This window comes from Mixophyes fleayi, chromosome 5 (assembly GCF_038048845.1).
Source record: "Mixophyes fleayi isolate aMixFle1 chromosome 5, aMixFle1.hap1, whole genome shotgun sequence".
Classification (NCBI taxonomy): domain Eukaryota; kingdom Metazoa; phylum Chordata; class Amphibia; order Anura; family Limnodynastidae; genus Mixophyes; species Mixophyes fleayi.
The window spans coordinates 25,801,067-25,826,924 of NC_134406.1; the positions used below are offsets into that span (position 1 = coordinate 25,801,067).

At 40.1% G+C, this 25,858-nt stretch overlaps 1 protein-coding gene across 2 annotated transcripts in view; it reads left to right on the forward strand.

The window, feature by feature from the left end:
• Positions 1 to 25,858, forward strand: part of ITGA8 (integrin subunit alpha 8) — a 137,885-nt gene that overhangs the window by 60,177 nt on the left and 51,850 nt on the right. For both annotated transcript variants that reach the window (XM_075211862.1, XM_075211861.1), the window contains exons 16-22: positions 10,758 to 10,813; positions 12,355 to 12,509; positions 13,143 to 13,280; positions 16,152 to 16,219; positions 22,211 to 22,358; positions 23,522 to 23,614; positions 24,076 to 24,152. In XM_075211862.1, the coding sequence (XP_075067963.1) occupies positions 10,758 to 10,813; positions 12,355 to 12,509; positions 13,143 to 13,280; positions 16,152 to 16,219; positions 22,211 to 22,358; positions 23,522 to 23,614; positions 24,076 to 24,152 (735 nt within the window). The remainder of the gene's footprint in view (positions 1 to 10,757; positions 10,814 to 12,354; positions 12,510 to 13,142; positions 13,281 to 16,151; positions 16,220 to 22,210; positions 22,359 to 23,521; positions 23,615 to 24,075; positions 24,153 to 25,858) is intronic.

Here is a 25,858-nt window from a genome sequence, read left to right on the forward strand (position 1 = left end):
TCTGTATCAGATACTGGCTGTCATCACATAACAAGCATTAGATCGATGAAATAACATTTCTGATTGCTATGGGTTACTGCAACTTTACATGTTTGCGATTTTTTTTTAAAAAAAAATTCTTAAAATGGTCAGAATATACAGTAGTGATCCTACAGGCAGAACAACAGATGAGACCATCTTTTTATCTTATATATTTATCTTATGTATAAAAATCATTGTTCTGGTTATTTGTTTCTCTGTCCGGTTATGCATTCGGACACCCCTGCACCAATTGGGATGAAACCAATCCGAGCTGGTCCAGTTGGATCCTGGCCACGTGTTAGGGGGGTTAGGGTTCTGGTCAGACCTCCTGTTGTTGTACTTTGGGCAGAACTTTGACCCGGGGAGCCTGTTCTGAGCCCTCCACTGGATGGATCTGGGCGAAAACTTCAAAGATGTAACATTGGATCCCAGAAGATATACTAGGGGTTGAGGTCCCGGTCAGTCCTCCTGTTAGTGTACGCTGGGCAGAACTTTGACCTGGCAAGTCTGTTCTGGGCCTTCCTTTGGATGGATTGGATGAAAACTTCACAGAGGGGTGGCAATTGGTCTGGGATGTCTATTGGAGTGGCTGAGGTCACGGTCAGACCTCCCGTTGGTGTACGCTGGGCAGAACTTTGACCCAGAGAGCCTGTTCTGGGCCTTCCACTGGATGGATTTGGATGACATCTTATGCTGCTTATTATTTTAAAAATGTTGACAGGTACAGCCAACTCATTGATAACTGGAAGATATGTATGTTTGTGTTTTATATATATATATATATATATATATATATATATATATATATATACATATATATACATCATGTGCTGTATACTATGTTGTAAGTATATGATTAATAAGTCACTGATTCTCCTTACAAAGTGGTGTTCTGAGACACTGATGATATAGTGCATAAATTCCAGGATTCTAAGTTATATTGATTTGACTTTTGCCTAAAAGTCTCTTAGCTGATAGTTGTCCTTTGTTATCTGTTTGCTTTATGCTAGTTTAATGTTCTGTTGTAGTTATTATAACCTTGCATTGAGCATCTGAAAACGATTAGTAGGTCAAATCCAACAGGCACATAATTCTTCCGTCCCGCGGGATCCATCTTGTTGTACTCCTGGGCCAGCTGTGTAACTTGTACAGGATTCATGCTGATGGATATATCTGTGGAATGGAAGTTACGGAACGGCGTGTAGGGAAACCTACGAGAGGTTCTACACACTAAGACTGAATGTGAATCTCTCATGAACGGAGATAGCAACTCAACATTCCGAGACTGATGTGTCCGATTAATAATTCTAATTCTGTGGCTCCTTACATTAGACATGTAAACCCATGCACCTCATTAATGGCAGATTGCCAGGTAGTGTTTGGTGCAGAGGTCCTCATGGCAACGTCTAATAAGCAAAATAAACGTGTTTATTAGTTTTCTTAAAATGCACTTTAGATCATGGAAGTAGATAAATATGCAGAGGCTCAAATTAATGTTGTTTGCATATCCTTTAATGCATCATTTCTCAGCGCCTCAAGTACCCTAACTTGTCACATCTATAGGATTTTTATTAATCAGACGCATATAAATTAATCTATGTGTCCCCAGAAGTACATCCTGAAAACATGGCCTGCTGGGGGTCCCGGAGGACTTAACAGACACTGCTTTAAATTAGAATTTCTTCTGGATCTTATGTTGACAACACATACTTGACCCAGGATAACAGGCCATGGTCTTTAGTTTATCTAATGGGCAGGTGCTTAAGGAACTCAGGAAAAGTAAAAATATTTAGGGGTCTATTTATCAGACCCAGGTATTTTGAAGATTTTCTATCGCTGCCTTTCACACCTAGAGAAACTCTTCGGCTGTCCAGTTTATCACCGACACTGAACAATTGATCCACCACCGCCACAAAGTAAATGTGCAATTGAAGAAAAATGCAATAAAAATTAGGAAGATGATTATCTGTACGCTTGTAAATGGGGTTGGCATATTAATATCTCTGTTGTTTATTTATATAGTGCCACCATATTCCGCAGAGCTGTACAGAGAATATTTCTCATTCACATCAGTCCGTGCCCCATTGGAGCTTACAGTGTAAATTCCCTAACACACACACACACGCACACACACACGCACACATCATCATCAGTTATTTACATAGCGCCACTAATTCCGCAGCGCTGTACAGAGAACTCACTCACATCAGTCCGTGCCCCATTAGAGCTTACAGTCTAAATTACCTAACACACACACACACACATCATCATCAGTTATTTACATAGCGCCACTAATTCCGCAGCGCTGTACAGAGAACTCACTCACATCAGTCCGTGCCCCATTGGAGCTTACAGTCTAAATTCCCTAACACACACACACACACACACACACACACACACACACACACACTAGGGTCAATTTTGATAGCAGCCATTTAACCTACCAGTATGTTTTTGGAGTGTGGGAGGAAACCGGAGCGCCCGGAGGAAACCCACGCAAACACATAAGGTAGATTAGGTAAATCCCTCTGAAGCCAGCGGTAAATTCATTGATGTGTGTATCGCTGGGGTTTGGGTATGCAGCCCAATATAGTAAATTGTTTTCTGAGTCATTTTCAGCCATTACATTAAAGGTTTGAAATGAGCTACATGATTGTAATTGCAATGTGTGGGATTAATGATGGTATGGAGAGCAATGTGTCCAACTGGTGCTTATTGTATATGCATTAAACATTAATATTATTGTATATACAGTAAACTTAATAATAAATAATAATAATAATAAAAATAACTTAATAATATAAACGTATACATTTGGGATGGCTATATTCATTTTTTGAAACTTTTCTGGACCACTTGAGTTAAAAATGTCTGGTCAATCCAATGACTAATTCAATAGATAGATAGATATGAGACAGATAGATAGATAGATATGATATGGTATGGATAAAAAGATAGATATGATATAGATAGATAGATAAATAAATAGATATGACATAGATCGATAGATAGATAGATAGATATGAATAGATACATAGATAGATAGATATGAGAGAGAGAGATGTGATAGATAGATATATAGATAGATAGATAGATAGATAGATAGATAGATAGTTATGAGATAGACATGATATGATATAGATAAATATATATAGATATGATATAGATAGATAGATAGGAAATAGATATGATAAAGATAAATGGATAGATAGATAGATAGATAGATAGATAGATAGATAGATATTGGATAGATAGATAGATAGATAGATATGGGATAGATAGATAGATAGATAGTTATGAAATAGATATGCTAAAGATAAATGGATAGATATGAGATAGATATGAGATACATAGATAGATAGATAGATAGATAGATAGATATGAGATAGATAGATATGAGATAGATAGATAGATAGATAGATAGATAGATAGATAGATAGATAGATAGATAGATAGATATGACATAAACAGATAAATATCCGTGTATGATGGGTGTAAGACAAGTTTCAGGATGGAATTCTGTGCTTTAATCAGTCCATTATTTATCACACTTGGGAAACGAACCACATCTTTCTGATTTCTCAAGAGACCAGCTGCATTTGCTGTAATTGCTCCTCAAATTCTTGGCAATATTGTGCTTTATAGTGTGTAGGAAATGTGTCCTTAAGTGAGGTATGGGACCAGCCAGATGTCAGGTCTTGTTCAGTTTAATCACATTACAGAGAGGAAGTTAATGTTTGGTTTTGCTGCATTATGATTGGAGGTTTGTTTGGTGTCTCCTGAAGATATGTTAATGGTGCATAGAAGAGATATAATTACCACAGTTGTGACTCCTCTGTCTGTGATACAGTTCTTGCCTGGGAGGCGCGTGGCATTTCCTCTTCTCATTTACCTCTGTGATATGTCACAATTATGGAAAACATTACAGAACTGCAGAGCCAAAGTTCAGTATTACATCAGAGTGGTGTTGTCCTAAGGATGAACTGGGGGGACAAGTCATAGGATTTACACACAGATTTGTTTCATGTTAATTGTTATCCACAGATCTCTATATACATATACCACACTGTTATACTACACTACTTATACCACACTGTTATACTACACTACTTATACCACACTGTTATACTACACTACTTATACCACACTGTTATACTACACTACTTATACCACACTGTTATACTACACTACTTATACCACACTGTTATACTACACTACTTATACCACACTGTTATACTACACTACTTATACCACACTGTTATACTACACTACTTATACCACACTGCTATACTACACTGCTTATACCACACTGTTATACTACACTGCTTATACCACACTGCTATACTACACTGCTTATACCACACTGTTATACTACACTACTTATACCACACTGTTATGCTACACTACTTATACCACACTGTTATACTACACTACTTATACCACACTGTTATACTACACTACTTATACCACACTGCTATACTACACTGCTTATACCACACTGTTATGCTACACTGCTTATACCACACTGTTATACTACACTACTTATACCACACTGTTATACTACACTACTTATACCACACTGTTATACTACACTACTTATACCACACTGTTATACTACACTACTTATACCACACTGCTATACTACACTGCTTATACCACACTGTTATACTACACTGCTTATACCACACTGCTATACTACACTGCTTATACCACACTGTTATACTACACTACTTATACCACACTGTTATGCTACACTACTTATACCACACTGTTATACTACACTACTTATACCACACTGTTATACTACACTACTTATACCACACTGCTATACTACACTGCTTATACCACACTGTTATGCTACACTGCTTATACCACACTGTTATACTACACTACTTATACCACACTGTTATACTACACTACTTATACCACACTGTTATACTACACTACTTATACCACACTGTTATACTACACTACTTATACCACACTGTTATACTACACTACTTATACCACACTGCTATACTACACTGCTTATACCACACTGTTATACTACACTGCTTATACCACGCTGCTATACTACACTGCTTATACCACACTGTTATACTACACTACTTATACCACACTGTTATGCTACACTACTTATACCACACTGTTATACTACACTACTTATACCACACTGTTATACTACACTACTTATACCACACTGTTATACTACACTACTTATACCACACTGCTATACTACACTGCTTATACCACACTGTTATACTACACTACTTATACCACACTGTTATACTACACTACTTATACCACACTGCTATACTACACTGCTTATACCACACTGTTATACTACACTACTTATACCACACTGCTATACTACACTGCTTATACCACACTGTTATGCTACACTACTTATACCACACTGTTATACTACACTACTTATACCACACTGTTATACTACACTGCTTACACCACACTGTTATACTACACTACTTATACCACACTGTTATGCTACACTACTTATTCTACACTGTTATACTACACTACTTATACCACACTGTATGCTACACTACTTATACCACACTGTTATACTACACTATTTATTCCACACTGTTATACTACACTACTTATACCACACTGTTATGCTATGCTACTTATACCACACCGTTATACTACACTACTTATACCACACCGTTATACTACACTACTTATACCACACTGTTATACTACACTGCTTACACCACACTGTTATACTACACTACTTATACCACACTGTTATGCTACACTACATATACCACACTGTTATACTACACTACTTATTCTACACTGTTATACTACACTACTTATACCACACTGTTATGCTATGCTACTTATACCACACCGTTATACTACACTACTTATACCCCACCGTTATACTACACTACTTATACCACAATGTTATACTACACTGCTTATACCACACTGTTATACTACACTGCTTATACCACACTGTTATACTACACTGCTTATACCACACTGTTATACTACACTACTTATACCACACTGTTATGCTACACTACTTATACCACACTGTTATACTACACTACTTATTCCACACTGTTATACTACACTACTTATACCACACTGTTATGCTAAACTACTTATACCACACTGTTATACTACACTACTTATACCACACTGTATGCTACACTACTTATACCACACTGTTATACTACACTATTTATTCCACACTGTTATACTACACTACTTATACCACACTGTTATATTACACTACTTATACCACACTTTTATGCTACAGTACTTATACCACACTGTTATACTACACTACTTATACCACACTGTTATGCTATGCTACTTATACCACACTGTTAAACTATGCTACTTATACCCCACCGTTATACTACACTACTTATACCACACTGTTATACTACACTGCTTATACCACACTGTTATACTACACTACTTATACCACACTGTTATACTACACTACTTATACCACACTGTTATGCTACACTACTTATACCACACTGTTATTCTACCTTACTTATTCCACATTGTTATACTACACTACTTATACCACACTGTTATGCTAAACTACTTATACCACACTGTTATACTACACTACTTATACCACACTGTTATGCTACACTACTTATACCACACTGTTATACTACACTACTTATTCCACACTGTTATACTACACTACTTATACCACACTGTTATATTACACTACTTATACCACACTTTTATGCTACAGTACTTATACCACACTGTTATACTACACTACTTATACCACACTGTAATGCTATGCTACTTATACCACACTGTTAAACTATGCTACTTATACCCCACCGTTATACTACACTACCTATACCACACTGTTATACTACACTACTTATACCACACTGTTATGCTAAGCTACTTATACCACACTATTATACTACACTACTTATATCACACTGTTATACTACACTGCTTATACCACATTGTTATACTATACTACTTATACCACACTGTTATACTTCACACCTTATACCACACTGTTATACTGCACTACTTATATGTCACTGTTATGCTGCATTACTTAGACCACACTGTTATACTACACTACTTATACTACACTACTTATACCACTCTGTTATACTGCACTACTTATACAACATTGTTATACTGCACTACTTATATGTCATTGTTATACTAAACTACTTGTACCTCACTGTTATACTTCACTACTCATAACACACTGTTATAATACACTACATATACTACACTAATAGAACACACTACTTATAAGTAGTGTAGTATAACAGTGTGGTCTAAGTTTTGTAGTATAACAGTGTATTTTAAGCAAAGTGCTATAGACAGTTATGTATGGTTAGTGTGGTAGTATAAGCACTGAGGTATAAGCAGTGTAGTATCACAGTGTGGTATAAGCAATGTGCTATAAGCAGTTTTGTATGGTTAATGTCGTATAAGCACTGAGGTATAAGCAGTGTAGTATAACAGTGTGGTATAAGTGGTTTGGTATATGCAGTGTGGTAGAAGCAGCGTCTTATAACAATGTGGTATAAACAGTATAGTGTACAGAATTGTTATTCATCATAGTATTAATTTATGAATTTACATTTGACTCATTTGTACTATTTTTATAACAAATTAATATTGTAGGTAACTTTTGGATTTATCACAGCTTTGTGTTGTGTAATTTACAGCTGCTGCCTGTGCAACGCTTTTAAGACATCACCCTCCATTGTTTTGTTGGGAGAGGCTGGCTAAAGATAATCAAATAGTTTTAAATCAAATTTGTTGTGAAGGAAATAAGGGAATGATTGACTAAGATGTAAAATGTTTAGCATCCCATAGCATCCAATCAGCAATCAGCTTGGACTCATGCAGCAGAAGTTAATTCATTGGTGGGCAACAAGCTGCACGGGGGCCACTGGCAGCCTGACGAGCCCCCACCTGCGCAGGGCTGCCAAGAGGAATTCAGGACCCTGGTACAGCAAATTCATGCCCCCCCCCCCCTTATAGTCGAGTATGCTAAAAAAAAAATCACAATTGCATGACCACAATTCCAAAATTTTTTGGAAGTGTGGTCATGCATTTGGGGGCATGGCAAATGCGCCATTGGGGGCGTGGCTAACACATCAAAATCACTAGGCTCTCAATTCGCCGGAGCGTCACATATGTCCAAGCACTCCTGACTTTCAGGACATCTAGCACCACAGTGTAGTATAGAAAGAATGCAGTGTGTACACAAAGAGTTCAGTCTTGGCCTGCACCTGACATTGGGCACAACACTCACCAAAAATTGGCATTGTCACTACTAGAATCACAACATTTCACATACTGTCCTGCTCTGTCCTACCTTTTCTTCTCACTTTCACCACCTGTGGCTGCATGTTTCTTTAGTTGCGGCTTGTCTGGATCCTGGAATGCTGGGGGCCCTATTTGGAAAAAAAATGGCTACATTTAGATAATTCCAAACAACCCTGGTGTTAAATCAATACCACCCACGATTAATAATTAGGCCTTCCTCCAGCCAGCTTCAATATTACAATAATGTGCCCCTTCATCATCGCCATGCCTTATGATCACACTGCGCCCTCCATGCTGCTTTTGCCCCCTTCACCTGGCTCCCCTTCATCACACTATACTATGCTGCTCCCCCCCTTTTTCAATCCCACTGTGCCATGCCTTCCCCCTTTTTAACCCCAATGTGCCATGCTGCCCCCCTGTTTTTTAACCCCACTGTGCCATGCTCCCCCGTTTTTTAACCCCACTGTGCCATGCTGCCCCGTTTTTTAACCCCACTGTGCCATGCCCCCCCCATTTTTTAACTCCTCTGTGCCATGCCCCCCCCATTTTTTAACCCCTCTGTGCCATGCCCCCCCATTTTTTAACCCCTCTGTGCCATGCCTACCCTCATTTTTTAACCCCTCTGTGCCATGACCCCCCTTGTTTTTTAACCCCTCTGTGCCATGCCCCCCAATGTTTTTTAACCCCTCTGTGCCATGCTGCCCCCGTTTTTTAACCCCTCTGTGCCATGCCCCCCTACGTTTTTTAACCCCACTGTGCCATGCCCCCCTACGTTTTTTAACCCCTCTGTGTCATGCTGCCCCCCCCCCCCCCCCCCCCCCGTTTTTTAAACCCTCTGTGCCCCCCTCGTTTTTTAACCCCTCTGTGCCCCCATCGTTTTTTTAACCCCTCTGTGTCATGCTGCCCCCCCATTTTTTAAACACTCTGTGCCCCCCCCTCATTTTTTAACCCCTCTGTGCCCCACCTCATTTTTTAACCCATCTGTGCCCCCCTCGTTTTTTAACCCCTCAGTGCCTCATTTCACTTACCTTTTCTTCTCTCTTCTTTCTTGGTCTTCTCTGCTCCTCTGTGCTCCGTTGCTCCAGACTGACTGAATGCTGGGCGTGACATGATGACGTCACACCCGGCATTCAGACAGTCTGAATGGAGCACAGAGCAGCAGAGAGGAGGGACGCCGGCGCGTGAGTATGGTTTGTTTGTTTTTTAACTACCCTGCTCAACCCACCAACAACCGAGCCCCCCCCCCCCCCCGCCCGCTACAATAAAAAAAATTAAAAAAAAATTTAGTTTTGAAAAAAAAGAGTAATAAAAAAAAATCGTCGGCGCAAGGGCCCGGGCCGGGCCCCCTGACATGAGGCCCCAGATGGCTGCTCCTTATCTGATTTATTTTCTGTTTTGTTATAGACCAGAGTGTAAGACTGAATATGAGCATCCGACTTCTGTGTTACATGACCTCCGCTGCACAACACAGCATACCGGGGGAGGAGGAGCTAGTGCAGTGTGCTCTGTAACACATGCTCTCCCTCCTTTCTCTGCGGGCATTAATGAGAGAAGTCACTAGGAGAACTAGCTGTAAGGGTTCGGGAGGGTTAATGTGCATGTGGGGAAGGTCTGATGGGTAGGTCGGGAGGTATGGTGGGCATATAAGGGGCATGTGGGGGGGTCTGATAGGCAGGTGAGTGGCTTGTGAGGAGGCATGTTGGTGCATGTGGAGAGGTCTGACTGGCATGTGGTAGAGTTTTGTGGCCTAAGCAAAGCAAAAAAAGCAGTAACTTTGTACCTTGGCAAAACCATGTTGCATTGTAACATGGTTTATTCAGGATTAAATTTACTCTTTTTTTGCCTTGCTCTCTTTAATGACTCAGGCAGGCCCATGGAGTATATGTGGGATGTGAGAGCATATGTGTGCATTTTGTAGCAAGTGGCTGTCTAAGGGCATGTGAGGCTATTTTGGAGCAAGTGTGAGGTCTGAGTGGCTTTTGATGGAATATTGGAGCAAGTGAGTGGCATGTGAGGGCATTTTGAGATGAGTAATGTAGACTTGCTAAGAGCTCTTGAAATTAAGGGTAATGTGCAGCCTGTTTAAAGGTCAGAGGGACATGCGTGCGGCCTTTGAAGTATATCAGGTTGTCCATCACTGAATTAGGTTAATAAAAGCAAAAGTCTTATTGCTTGCTAAGAGTTACTTCCTGGAAAGTAAAGTTCTTCCTGGAAATATTGTGTTAATTTCCCCATTTCTTACCTGTATTTTGTAACACCTACAATCTACTGAATGACTTAAGTATAATAATACTATAATGGATAATACAGGTAAACTGTAAAGGAAGTAGTGTAGCCCCAAACAAACACAGTTTAATAATTTTAACAAATTAAGTTTGTTAATGTTGTGTTTAAGTCATGTTTGTTGTTCTTTATCTTCTCAGTTTCACTGTGAGAGTCTGTACATCGGTGACAGGACAAAGCATTCCACGTAACATAGGTAATTAATCTTTTTAACCAACAAACTTTTAACTATTTTATCATGTTGTGAATTTTTCCTGATTGTAGTGAGATTGGGTGGATAAAAACCTCACCCACTATAGGATCAGACCAATCCCTGTCAAGCAAAGGACAAAGAGCCAATCACAATGCAACAGTGTCACATGACCACAGCCTTGTAGAAAATGACATGTAGCAAGTTTCACACTCATTCTTACTGGTTATATGAAAGGGGAAAAGTCTCTGTAAAGCAGAGGTCAGGGAACAGGGGTAAATTACCCCAAATGGGGTAAAAATTTAATTCCTGGGGGTAATGCTGCCGATTCACATGCTGTCAGTTGGACTGTAGACCCCTTTAAATGTGAAATTGCTGTTGTGCCAGAAGAGCCTCCAGGGTTGGCAGAGGCACTTCTTGAGCTTCGATGCAATAATGAACCACGTATTGCATTTGAAAACAAAGCAGATCTGTCATATTTTTGGATGTCAACAGCTGCAAAGGCATTCAAAATTGCACATGAGGAGGCAGTCAAAAAGTTGCTGCCTTTTGCAACAACCTACCTTTGGGAACGAGGATTTTCCACTCTAACGAACATAAAAGCAAAGAAGAGAAATCAAATGGACGCTGAAGACTGTATCCAAATTGCTCTGACATCAAAATGCCCCAATATTGATGCTCTTGTATCAAAAATGAAGCAACATCATTTCTCCAAAACCTGAAGTTTTGAAGTTGAAGCTTTCAAAGAAATTTTGAATAGATTCAATACAATTTTGGATTCCAATAATTAATATATGATTTCCTTCCTTTCAAATCAAGGGGGTAACGCCGGCGTATCTAAATATATTTGGGGGTAAAAGGTAAAAAAGTTCCCTGACCCCTGCTGTAAAGGAAGCTAAGAAGTTATGTGCAGCTCATCAGCTCTCTTCAGTCTTGTCATGTGCCTACTTTTGCAGAATTTTTATGGGAAAGCACATGGCTTTACAGGCCAAGCTGGCCCTGTCTGCGGGGGGTCCAAACATTTGCACAAGCCAAAGTATCTCCCAACATATCTATCCCCACCAGGGGAACAGGGGGTGTGGCCAATACAAAATGAGGGCTCGGTCACGTCGCCATGTTGGCATGGCAACACCTTCAGAGGGCTGCCTAGCACTGTAATGCTGATGCCTGACTGCCCATTACATACCTCCCTTCCCCCAACATTCCTGCCCACGGGACAAACAGGTCCCTGGGTGGCACAGTGGGACAGAGCTCTAATATCGGGACTGTCTCGCTGAAATCAGGACAGTTGGGAGGTATGGGCTAATAGGAAGAGTTTGCAGGATTGGGGATGTTCCCCGCTGAATGTGCATTAGACAGGTTAGTCCACCTGCTTTTGCAGCAAAAATTAAGATTATCTTTTGTGGGATGCCATTTTTTAAAGAGGGGTGGAGAAGGGTTTAATTACTTGCCAAGACCTGGGTGGTACTCAAAGCTAAATATGTTTTCTCCTGAATTAGAATAAAGGCACATCTTAATGATGATTTGCTTTGTATGTCTCTATACAGTCCTGAACGCTGAGCTGGAGCTGGATTGGCTGAAGCAGAGGGGCGCTGTGAAGCGAACACTCTTCCTGGACCACGGTGACTCACACCTCGCGTTTGATCTGACAGTGGGAAAGGATAAACTCACCCAGTGCCAGAACTTTGTTGTTTATCTCAGAGTAAGTTCTGACGTGGGCTGTAATAAACACCAATATTTATAGATGAAAATACATCGGTTAAACAAGAGCTATTTTTATACTTATAAACTATAGACAACACGACATTGGAACACGCAGACAACCTATTATCATGCAGTTTGTCTCATTCTAATCCATGAGACGTTAAGGGCGGCATCATCCATATGTGATTGTTTAATATACTGTTTAAAATTAAAAAATATGCATATTTTGCTAATGATCTCATTAGAAATTTCTAATTATCATATTTACCTTATCAATAGCCAAAAATCAAATGATCATATTGCCATTTTCCTGGGTTCTGTGTCACAAATGATGGTGCTAATTGTTGACTGCCACACGGGTGCTGCATTGCAGGGGTCTTAGGGCTAGATTTACTAAGCTGCGGGTTTGAAAAAGTGGGGATGTTGCCTATAGCAACCAATCAGATTCTAGCTTTCATTTATTTAGTATCTTCTACAAAATGACAGCTAGAATCTGATTGGTTGTTATAGGCAACATCCCCACTTTTTCAAACCCGCAGCTTAGTAAATCTAGCCCTTAGTCTCTAAATAGTTAACTTTCCTTCCTAGATTGTTTCCTAGATTGTTTTGCTGATTTCTTGTTTTCCTACAGGAAGAATCTGAATTTCGAGATAAGCTGACTCCAATCACTGTGAACCTTAATTACAGTTTGGACGAATCCGTCTTCTTGGGTGACCAAGACCTAAAACCGATATTAAATCGCTATAAGGAAGCGCGCCTACAGGAACAGGTATGTTACATTATATTATTATACCTGTGCATGGTATTGCCTCAAGCATCGTACTACCAAGTATCGGATATACTCAAATTAATTTTGGATCTGTTGTCAAAGAAGTCAAAATAAAGCTGAAAATTTGCACAGTTGCATAGTGCACTTTCTTGTCAAAAGATCCCCAAACAAGATATTAGTTGGTGTAGAACAGTTTATGCAGTGACTATGTTAGAGGGGGGAACTCTCCCCAATGCTTTGGAAGTGTGTGAAATCATCACATTTATTGTTCTTTGCTCTTTTGATGATTTTGTCAGCCCAGTTCAGTAGATTGGACATCATTGTTTGCATGGGCTCAGAAAATAATAGACAAAGTCCAATCCGGTTTGATTAGTCCGGGCTGTCAATCATGATTCCATCTGCTTGTGAGTGTGATCATCTGCTGACCAGAATTTGCCAGATCCGTACAATTTGATCTACCCCGACTGTGACTAAATTAGCGACAGATCTGTTTGGGAAGTGATTGGTCTAAATGACTGAATGTCCGGTGGTGCGGCAGTGTCACAGTCGCGAAGATGAAGTTGGTGATACCTGCCAGCAGTTGGCGCTACTGAATACTGAGGCGCAGAGTCTAACACGCCCCTGGTTTTCACCAGGGACCCCCGCAAGGAGGTATGGGCTTAGCTGCAAGGGACGTGCAGGTTGAGGCCCTCAGTATCAGTTAGCTGGCGAGGTATAAATGAGGCAGCGGTGATAGCCCACCAGGATGCATGATGGATGCAGTAGAACGAAGACTGGTCAGCAAGCCGGGTCAAAACCAGAGAGATGAACACAGCCAAATCAGAAGCAGTAGAATGGTCAGGAAGCTGGGTCGGTACCAAGAATCACTCTAAGCCAAAACCAAAAACTAAAAGAGGAGCCAGGAACAAGCTGGGTCAGAATCCAAATAGGCAAACACAGGAACAAACGCTGGAGCAAGGCTGAAGACCAAATACTCTGGCAAGCAAATGGCGTCAGGATGCTCCTTAAATAGATGACAGAGATCCCTGATAGGTGCTGCTGCAATCGGCAGGAAAAAAACGCAACTAATCGCCAACTAATCACAGTGCGACGGACCGGGAAGCCTTGCGCATGCGTATGGATAGTGAACAGGAACAGCGTCAAGTTGCTAAGCAACAGATGCCAAACTCAGCGTACGCATGCGAATGGAACAAGAATAGCGTACCTAAGCAACGGGACGCAGACATCGCATGGAGGCAGGCGCCCGTCTGGAGGCAGAAGCAGGACGGCGTCTGACAGGCAGGTGTTGTGCACCGAGGCCCATGGAGACAACGGGGCCCGCTGCATGGGAGATGCAGAGGGTGGGAGGCCCCAGATCCACCCTCCCCGTCTCCCTGCACAGGGGCCACAGCTCGCTAGTCCCGCCTCTGTGAATGACCACATGTGGGACCTACATGGGGGTTTGTTATTAACTCTATAATTATATATTATAGGTGCCTACAGAGAGTCAAATTTAATAGTGAGGACCAAAATAAGAAGTTGCAGATTTATTTTGCAGTAAAGGCTGCAGACAGAACGTGACTCCAGTGGTTTATAGTTCCCCCCAGGCAAGGATTCCTAAAATAGGATAAGATGGGAGACAATTAAATGGGAAAGAATATACATAAAGACATTATTTACTGCAGTCTCCTGTACAATGCAGAAGATCACAAGCAGTGTGCGCCCCTAGATCCACCACTGCAGTCTGCTGTACAATGCACAAGATCACAAGCAGTGTGCGCTCCTACATCCACCACTGCAGTCTGCTGTACAATGCACAAGATCACAAGCAGTGTGCGCCCCTAGATCCACCACTGCAGTCTGCTGTACAATGCAGAAGATCACAAGCAGTGTGCGCCCCTAACGCCCCTAGATCCACCACTGCTGTCTGCTAAATTTAGGAAACATAAAAGCAAAACAAATTTAAAATATATTCTCAAGTTTATATTAAAGTTATAATTTCTTGTTTTTACCTTTTCTGCTGGTTTCTAATAAAATATGTATATGTTAAAAACCTGTAGGGATATTTGTTTTACATTGTGCATAGTGTGCTATGTAAGTGTGCAATTTCTTTTACAGTTTCTCTTTGCTCCCTTTGAATCAGAGAGACCATAGAAGACAAACGTTGTGTGCGAATTCAGGGTCTGCGCTCAGCATTGTCAAATGAGTTATAGATCACTGGACCCTTTGTAAATAACGCAATGAGATGCGATGCCCATTTTACTGAAAAAACCGCCGTTTTCTCCATTTGTATGGCTTGTTGCACCTTTGTAATTAGACCCCTCAATCCACTTCTGAAAACCTTGAATGTCCAAAATAGGCACAAAATGCCTCATTTACTAACATGGCATTTCGATCTAAATTTCCACTGAACAGCGGCAACCAATCAGCAATTAGCTTTTGCTTGCCCAGTACAAGATATCCAATGAAAACAAGCGTAACGGTTGCTATAGTTATTGCACCTATATGCAATGTTAGCACATGTTCCATTTCCTACCTGCAACTGTTTGCTATAAACACTAGGGGGTATATTTACTAAACTGCAGGTTTGAAAAAGTGGAGATGTTGTCTATAGCAACCAATCAGAATCTAGCTGCCATTTATTTAGTACATTCTACAAAATGACAGCTAGAATCTGATTGGTTGCCATAGGCAACATCTCCACTTTTTCAAACAGGCATTTTTTCAATTGGCAAGATACTCCTATGATTTGTTGAAGACTAGAATGTTCTTTTGTGTATGTTGGGGGGGATCAATGTTTGGTAAAGATGTTCGTTTCATTTTAAGAACTGCCAAAATAAATTATTTTCTTTAGAAAAACTAGTCACCGTCTCGTGTTTTCCTCAACCTCAGGCACACATTCTTGTGGACTGCGGAGATGACAATATGTGCATTCCTGACCTGAAACTTTCAGCTAGATCGTAAGTCCAAATAAACATACACCAGTTGATTGATTTCTAATAGAACGCATGCATAGGAAAAGAATGGAGGGAAAGCTATTATAATCTACGCAAGACCCCAAACTGTGATGTTTGTTTAAAATGGAAATTACAGCACACCATGAAATGTTCCACTGATTTGGGAAAGTTTTGTTAGTGAAATGTACCGGTATTTATTTTAAAAAGAAAACAATAGACGTCAAGCCCGTTGAAAAAGAGACAAAGACCAAGGGCCTGATTTATTGAACGTACTGCGTTTTTAAAAACGCACAGAAATCAGGCATACGCACGTCCGTATTCAACAAGAAGCCAAAGTAAAGATACGTCTGTTGATGAATACGGGTCTAGGTACCATCTGCTCTAACAGACACTGTAAGGTACATCAAATACACATGTGGAATCTAAAGCCCCAAAAGAACACACATAAAAAAATTCTATTAATGCCACCTGTTAATCATACGGTCACTAATTGCAAAACATTTAAAAACAAAAAAAGTGGTTTTTTTTCGTTTTTTACACCCATAAAATACATTTATTATGATGTCCTTAATATCTACTGTACATAAAATACATTTTTCAGTTGCTCCTGATTACAAACACATGTTCTAGCTGCATAGATAGCCGTCATCATTATTAATCGGCACTTACACCTGACCTGTAGTTGGTGCAAGTGATACGACAGAAAAGCACGTACCTGAGAGATGGACGCTGCTGCGTGCACTCGAGCTTGGCACACTGATTACGTACATTGATTACGGGCATTCGCCAAGTCCCTTTCCGCCCATGAAATTGTAGACTGTAGTAAGGGCCCTTTTTTTGCTCACAGATGAATTGGACGTTGCTGCGTTCTCAGGCATATGGTTGGTTCCTGGACATGCACAGTGCAATTTTGCGCAAAATATGGCACATACATGCCTTATGAATCAGGCCCCAAATGTACGCACATTGAACCCAAGATTTATCTGAATTTGTTTGAATTTGTTAAAGTTCTGGGGGCCTACTGTATATATTCAGATTTAATTGTGATTGTTTGTATATGTCAGCTAAAACAAATACACAACCGAGCTCTGTCTCCACAAAGAATTTAAGTTCATAGGCGGTTAATTAGGAAGTCTTAATTCACACTAAATATTATCATTTAGACTACAAATGATCTGTCTGTATTACCGGTTATTCATTCCATATACTATGATTATTGGGTTATTTAACCATAGTCATTATAAGAGACACACACTGTAGGGGAGACTTACAGTCTGGTCTTCTGTGGGACTGAATACATGTTTGCAATCATGCCGTTTCCTGATTTAGATAAACATTTGAATACAAAGGGATGTATCTATTTAGAGGACTAAAAGTTAGGAGCATTTAAGTAATTATTAAGTCCCCGTCCACTGTAATCCGGCCACAGAACACCAAAATAAACATATTTAATTGGCTTCACGTTGCTGTAAAGGAAATAATTAAGAACAAGCTCTAGGAACACTGTATTGTGCCGTGCACGACTATTAATAAACATTTTCATTTGAACTCTTTGTCTATCTTTAGCTGTAAAGCAGACGTAGATGACCTGCGGCTTTTTTTGTCTGTTGTGGGACTACAAGTCCAAGCATGCCCTTCCAGTCAATTGCTATTGATTACAGCACATTTGTGCATATTGTGGCATATTATTCAATAGACCCCCATTTACTATATGTTTTATAAATTATATCTTCCTGATACTATGAAAATATAGATGTTTTATACCAGGGTGTGTTAAGTTCATAAGAGATCACACACAGCTATATACAGCAGCACTAGCAATAGACTGTAGTACCTGTAATAGTCTGCATTTGTGGCGGTGTTGTATCTTGTCTATTATTATTAGTTTTATCTTTTATTTATAAGACGTCACTAGGGTTCCGCAGTGCTGTACACAGAGTTCTATGATTACTGAACCACTGCTTGTGAAAGATATTGCATCCATCAACTATTACAAACCATACTTGCCAACTCTCCCGGAATGTCCGAGAGACTCCCGCATTTCGAGTGGGTCTCCCGGACTCCCGGGAGAGTGTGGCAATCTCCTGCTTCTGCCCACATTAGGGCCAAAACGCAGCGATTCTCCGTGAATCGCGGCATTTGGCCCCGCCCCCGCTGTCAAATGACGCGTTTTGCGTCATTACGTCGTGGGGGCGGGGCCCAAATGACGAGATTTCGGAGTCCCGCCCCCCACACGCCCACCTGCAACAGAGAGTCTCCCAGACACCAACTGGAAAAAGTTGGTAAGTATGTTACAAACTCTAAAGCCCCCTCAATAATGGGCTTCTCTTATTTCTAGCTGCCGCCCAGAAGGTATATTCTTTTCATAAAACAAAAATGATTCTGGTATATCTGCTGTTCTGCACAGACCAACTGTGGGCAGCCCTCTGTTTACATACACATAATCCATGCGCAATGATGTAAAAGTGAAACAAATATATAACAAAATAGAAACAGAGCTGGCTCTCTTAGTCATAGATAATCAAAAACAATCAAAAATATATATAATCAAAACAATAAAAAAAAAAATATAAAAAGTGAACTGAAAAAAAGTGAACTGAACATATAGGAAGTTGGAACTTTTTTTTCAGTTCACATTTTATTTTTATTTTTTTATTGTTTTGATTATATATATATTTTTGATTATCTATGACTGAGAGCGCCAGCTCTGTTTCTATTTTGTTATATATATATTATTTTCATCCCTGTCCCCAGATGTTGTTGACCCTTCCTTGGCTTAGAGTGTATGCTCAGTGACCAGGAGAATGCTTAGAGGATAATTAGAGCCAAATAGTACATTTCAGTGGGTACCCACCCTCCTAGCAGAACTATAGGTGTCCCCTGTCTGGAACAGCCCCCGTTCAGGAGAACTCGCCCCCTCCAGCTCTGCTTGTGGTGTTCTGTCTGTGCTGACAGCCGCGGGTTATAAATACAAGCAGCGCTGCGTTCGTTTCTGAGTGGTGGCTATGTATTAAAAGCATCTGTGTCAGAAACTAAAGCTGGGTACACACTACAGAATTTTCCACCAACTTTTTATGCCGATCGATTTTAAATGCGATCGGTGGTCCGATCACTCAGTCCATGGACTGCATACACACTAGCCTTGTTTTAGATGATAAAGGGAAGAGCGGACCCTTTAGCGACTTTTTCCAGCCATGTTGTTGTGAGCAATGATTGCAATTTCGTACACACTGAAGCAACATTGGTCAGAAATGTATACACACTACACAACGGAAACGAGATTGGAACTAAAATATTTAACGGTACGACCAACCAAATGAGGCGACAATCGTCCATTTGGGCAGACTTTCACTGCACACACTGACCCGACTTTTTGAACGAGCGGTCGTATGTCGGCTGGTTGAGCCGATTATTGTACGAAAACCCTGTAGTGTGTACCCAGCTTAACACTGAGCCTTTCCTTAGACCTGTGGTTGATCTAGTGCAGCACTGGTGATAATGAGTTCTCCTGAACTGTGGATGACAGTCCTGGTAGATGGGGGGACAGGCAGGGCTGGCTTCTGAGGAGAGCCATTGGTACCTCCACAGAGGACCCCTCGCTGAATGCCCTACTCATGGCTTTTTCTTTTTATAAATTAACTGAGTGGTGACCATTGTAATTTTACAGGGCTGCTCCTTCCCCTTAGTGGCATCCTGGGATCTGTGTGCTGAAACAGTTTTTCTGCGGGCTCCAGCGTTGTTGCAGTACAGCCTGCGGGGGGGTGACCGCATGGATCAAAGTGATCCCCTCTGTGAGTTTAGCCACATTCTCTATGGCAATAGCCACATCCCCACCAGTGGGATAAGGGGTCTACAATGTATACCCTACATCTGCAAAGACTGGCTCCAGTGGGGGTTGTTAATTAAAACATACAATTTGGCTAAAATTGTGCTGCAATCGTCCAGGGAAATTCCTCTTGTTGTATATTTGCTAAACTGCGGGCCTGAAAAAGTGGAGATGTTGCCTATGGCAACCAATCAGATTCTAGTTATCATTTATTTAGTTCATTCTGCAAAATGACAGCTAGAATCTGAGTGGTTGCTATAGGCAACATCTCCACTTTTTCAAACCCGCAGTTTAGTAAATATACTCCTTGGTGTCTATTCCCTTACTGCCCCTTTTTCTCCAATGTCACCCACATACAACTGTGAACCAAGGCACGTCAGCTTATTAATTCTGCCAACATGAACCCAAAATCAGGCTGCTGGTGACTCAGTGCCCAGAAATGGTTATAAATCTAGAGCATGTTCTCAAGGAGAAACACATTGCTTATGTGAAACGCTGGAAAATAGTTTTGTCCTTCTCATCCTGAACTGATCATGTGGAGAAATGGTAGGAAGCCCCTCATCGCTGTCTCGTACAACTTCAAAGCAGATTTTGTCCCTTGACATACCCCTCAAACATTCCTGGCAAGGATTCGATAGTGCTTTGAAATATCGCTGTGTGGATTCCCATAGTGTTAAGAGCCACAAAAACAGCTTCACGATACAACGCCCTATGTCGAATTGGAACATAAGGCCATGAGAATTTACCATATGGATATTCTTTTCTTTACAAATATTTACTTTGATCTGTTTTCCTAACTCAGACATTTTAAAAGGTGCACAGAACTCAAAATCTGGAGACGTTAATTAATCGTTGAAATGATTTAACCATTAAAATTCCTATGACTAACATTTGGGACGTGTGTGAAAACCGGTGCGCAGGAATAAGTGTAAAAGGTGCTACAGATCCAATTGTACAGCGCTATGGAATTTGCTGGCGCTATATAAATCAAAGTTGATGATGGTGATAGATCCAAACAAGCTGTCAGGTTCCAGCAGTGATTTTTCTAATAGATTTTGGAAAATGAATGCAAATACCTGGTAGATCTGGGCTACAGCACCTAATGTGCACCAGTTTTTATAAATGCTTCCAAATATTTCCTATGTTTATTCACTAGGATAGCGCAGTAATTATTTAAACTGAACAGAAAGAGACTTTGCGGAACAGGAATTGTAATTTTTCTTATGTTGGAATAAGGTTAGCACAAAACCTGGCAGACAATTTAGTTAAAGAATTTAGCCTTTGTTTTAATTTATTAATTTAAATTTTTTGCCATGTTAGGAGGTTTTTCCTTCCATACCCATTCAATTCCCTATTATCCCGTTTCCATAGCCCCACATTTCATATCACCTCCATCTACCACTTACAAATGATTATTGATTGATATTGAGAGGCATGCCTACACAATTCGGCCGACCTAAGCCTGGGCCTTTGTTACCTTTCCAAAACTCTCGATCTAACGTTATTTCCACCCAAAAATGTACACAGCATTCAGCTTTCGAAGGGACTGAACCAGTATTTATGTCACTTCTGGGGGTAAATGTACGAATCTCCGGATTCTTCATCTCCGGCGTGTTCAGCCTCTTCAGCGCTTAAATTTAAAGCGGCGCTGCATTGTAAAGGGAAACTTCCCTTTACAAGGCAGCGCCGCTTTAAATTTAAGCGCTGAAGAGGCTGAACACGCCGGAGATGAAGAATCCGGAGATTCATACATTTACCCCCTGGTGTTGATTGCAAATTGTTATATGCGTTTTATATATAACTTTATTTGATACTTTAAAATGGAATCAAAATTTAAAGCAATTGTAAATTGAGGTATAAACAGATTAGGAGGCATGTTTACTAAACTGCGGGTTTAAAAAAGTGGAGTTGTTGCCAATAGCAACCAATCAGATTCTAGTTACCATTTATTTAGAACATTCTACAAAAAGACAGCTAGAATCTTATTGTTTGCTATATGCAACATCTCCACTTTTTAAAACCCGCAGTTTAGTAAATATACCCCCAGATATCAGTATAGTGTATTTTAACATGCATTACAGAGTCAATGATTGTATGTATCATAAACTGTTTTGTTTTACATTATATGCTGTACTTTTTTTTTTCACTTTTAATATCACATTTTATAGGGATAAGAAGCAGCTAATTATGGGAGACGAGAACCACATCATGTTCATCATAAATGCAAGGAATGAAGGAGAAGGGGCTTATGAAGCTGAGCTCCATGTTAACATACCAGCGGAGGCAGATTACGTGGGCATCGAGCGCAACATGGAGGTAATGGCAGCAGCGCTTTGAACATGAGACCCCAGAGAACGCAGGTTGCAGGCGTAGACCTCTCTCTGCCAGAGAGGGTCTGAACACCACAGGGCAGACATCTGGCACTGAAGGACACTTCATTTAAACATCATATCCTATCTTTTCAAGTTCATCGTCAGCTATATCCTGTTAGTTATGAAAACATAGGATATTATCGTTTACAGAGAGGATATTTCTGGGGTGTGTGAAGTGACCCACCCCTATCATATGTTTTCATTCTTTTTTTTTAACATAACAATCCTCTACAGGGATACTGCAGCTAAAAATAAATTAGACCTTAGGGGAAAATATATTAAAAATATAATTTATATATATTGCCTAAAATTAGAAAAGAAAATACTTCATATGTTTATGATGCTCTGTAAATAGCATTGTAACTGTTCCACCTGTAAGCTATAAGAAATTACTGCCCACCATTTTGTTTACTGTCCACCATTTTGTTTAGGAGGACCAAGCACAGAAACAACATTTATATATTGAAGCATTGCTCTTATGTAAATAGGTCATTTATGAAGAGAAGTGGAGGCAATTCTGTGAGAACAAGCACCGATTGTCCATCAATTTGCCTACTTGTGTGGGTCTAAAGTAACTTGAGGGACTGAAATGATAAATATTACATTAAAGATGGCTGTCTTTGTACATACGAAAGTCAGTCGACATAATGGCAGGGGGGCATTTATGACAATTGGAGCTCATGAAAAATGTACTATAAATTTTAACAATCAATCATATTATAACTGTCATTTTTGTACTAAAATGATGCTAGTTTGGCCCTAGAGTACAATGAGAAGGGCCATCCTAACCCCAGCTTATTTAGGCTGCTCCTCTGCTGTACAAATGGAATGCCAGAGTCTGGTCTGCAGGCAATTAGCCTGGCACCAATTAAAGCTCTGAAAAGATCCTATGAGGACACTGTATTAAAGAAGTGTAGTAATACATTAAATTTTATCAGAACAGCAGTGGATTGTTAGGTTAACTCCAAAAACTGTATTTTACTCTCATGGCAGAAAATTAAAATTTTGAGGTAAATTTCAATTTCAGCAATGTTGTGAAGTAATCATCCCTGGCAGATGAATAGGTCTCAGAATTAAACCGTCGTTGTGTATTATTTGTTTCCGTAGGATCTGCGACAACTTAATTGCGAATACAAAATGGAAAATGACTCTCGGATGGTGGTGTGCGACCTTGGAAACCCTATGGTTGCCGGAACTAATGTAAGTGAAATCCAAAATGATTTGTGGGTTATAAATATTTAAATACCTTTAGGAAATATATGAATTTTGTTGCCTACACACTGGGGGAGCCATTTTGTGTGTTGAAAAACAATAATGACTGAGTATGAAGTCTATCAACTCACTAGGAGCCGGTGACAAAGGAAGTGCACCAGTGACACAAAGTGCTACATGCCTCAGTGATATCACTAATTCCTAGTGAAGTAATCGACTGAATATTGGTTCGACCCACAAAATGGCTGCCACCACTATTGATGAACCCTGTTCTGTTCAGTAAAAATAATTCTAGTTTATTAAGCAAGTAACCTTTCACACAACACACAGGTCTGTAGTATTTTAGTACTAGAAAAGCGCATTGTTGATGTGTCTGACTTCAGAGGACGTCCAGTTATGCTACTTACCCTGTGAAAATCCTGACCTTACAGGTTTCTGGTCTGTTTTAGCTCTCGCTCGGCCTACGATTTGTCTGCCAGAGGTTAGAAAATGTAAACAGCATCAAATTTGATCTTTATGTGAAAAGGTAAGTCCATTCCTGAATCATTCATGAATCAATGTGACCCTTAATATTCTCTCGCAAAGTGTTTAGTGCATGCTCAGAGCTCAAATAACAGTCTTAAAGTGCACCGGTCGCTTACGCAAAGTGGAGGCAGCCATTTTGTGTGCTGAACCAATATTCATTAGAATTCAGCCTATCAATTCAGTTGGGACTAGGGACATTAATAAGATATAGGGCAGAAGATACCTAATGCCTTAGTGATGTCTCTAGTTCCTAGTGCTTCATCACTTAATGCTGGATGATGTCAGTAGTAGGCTGCTTTCTTATGGTGGTTCAGCCTTTAAAATGGCTGCTTGTCCTGTTTAGTGTGCACTTCAATACAGTATGCCTGTATTCAGGCAAAAACTGGTGAGGCGGGTGAGGAAGTGGGTGTAGCTGGTACAGCAGGCTAATCCTGTCTTCCATTTGCATTTTAGGATCCAATTTTGTTTGGAAGCCTCTCATTTTCTTTTGATTTCTATATAGTCTGTCAACTTGTGGTTGATGTGTTACTATAATTTTAGTAATGGCTTAATAAATTCTTCAGTTCTGCGACTAGACCAACCTTGTGTCTGGTGTTACCTATCTGCGCCTGCTATGGCGGTAAAAAGTGCTTAGTTCCCGTGACTGGAAATTGGCGGTATAGTTTACATGCCTGCTGGGTACGAGAGCTGGAGAAAACAGTCCGTGGGACCTTTCTGAAAAAAATAAAGATATTAGAAGTCACCAAAAAGTTTCATGGCCTTAGAAAAGCATGTGACGTATAGAACGGCAAGGTAACTTTTAATACCTATAATTATATATTACATTAGGGGATCCTCATTTCCATATTTTCACGAATGCATTCCATCCCGGAAATCTTTCAGAACGAATCATGTGACACAGGTGACATCACTGCCCCACAAATATCCAAATATAAATTATACTGGGGTGACAAACTTGCCATATATAAGGATATATTTTACAGATATCTCTGTCAGTTGTGTATCTTGGGGCTCATGTCCACAGGTGTTTACAGTGCATGCTAAACAACTATAGTTTCTATTATCACCATACCCCCTGACGTTTTTACTAGTGGTGCAGCAACATTTCATTTGCATTCCAGTTTTGGGAAACCGTCACCACAGGTTAATGTATTGGGGAAGCCAACATTAAGCTCCTGAAGAGAGAAAACGTTAGTAACAAATGCATCTTTACTAAGAAAATGCAAATGCAACACCAGTTATGGCCTTTCTCTTGAGAATTTAGTGCAAATGAGTATATGAATTAGTACTAGCTCACATGCAAGTATTAGCTGACATTTTTTTTTATAATTTTCGTGCTAGACATAACAAGAAAATATGTGGCCTTTAAACCTAATTGTTAGAAGCGGATACAACTATTTAGAAAGTTTAAGAAATATCAAGATAAGATAAAGAGAATTCTTACAGCAGAGCAAATGGGAAGGAAATGGTGAGACACACGGATTATTATCACCACGACCTTGGAGTGATACCTCATTATATGAGCCATGTTATTTCAGTGAGAAGGAGACATTTATCTCCCCAGAAAATGTGCACATTATTAGTGTGACACTGTGGACCTCCATTGTGACAATGGGGTCAAAAGAGCAGATACATTTTTACTTTATGGTCAAAGAGACATTTTTCTCTTGCAAAATTTCTCCTTCTGTCAGGAATGGGAGATTTATG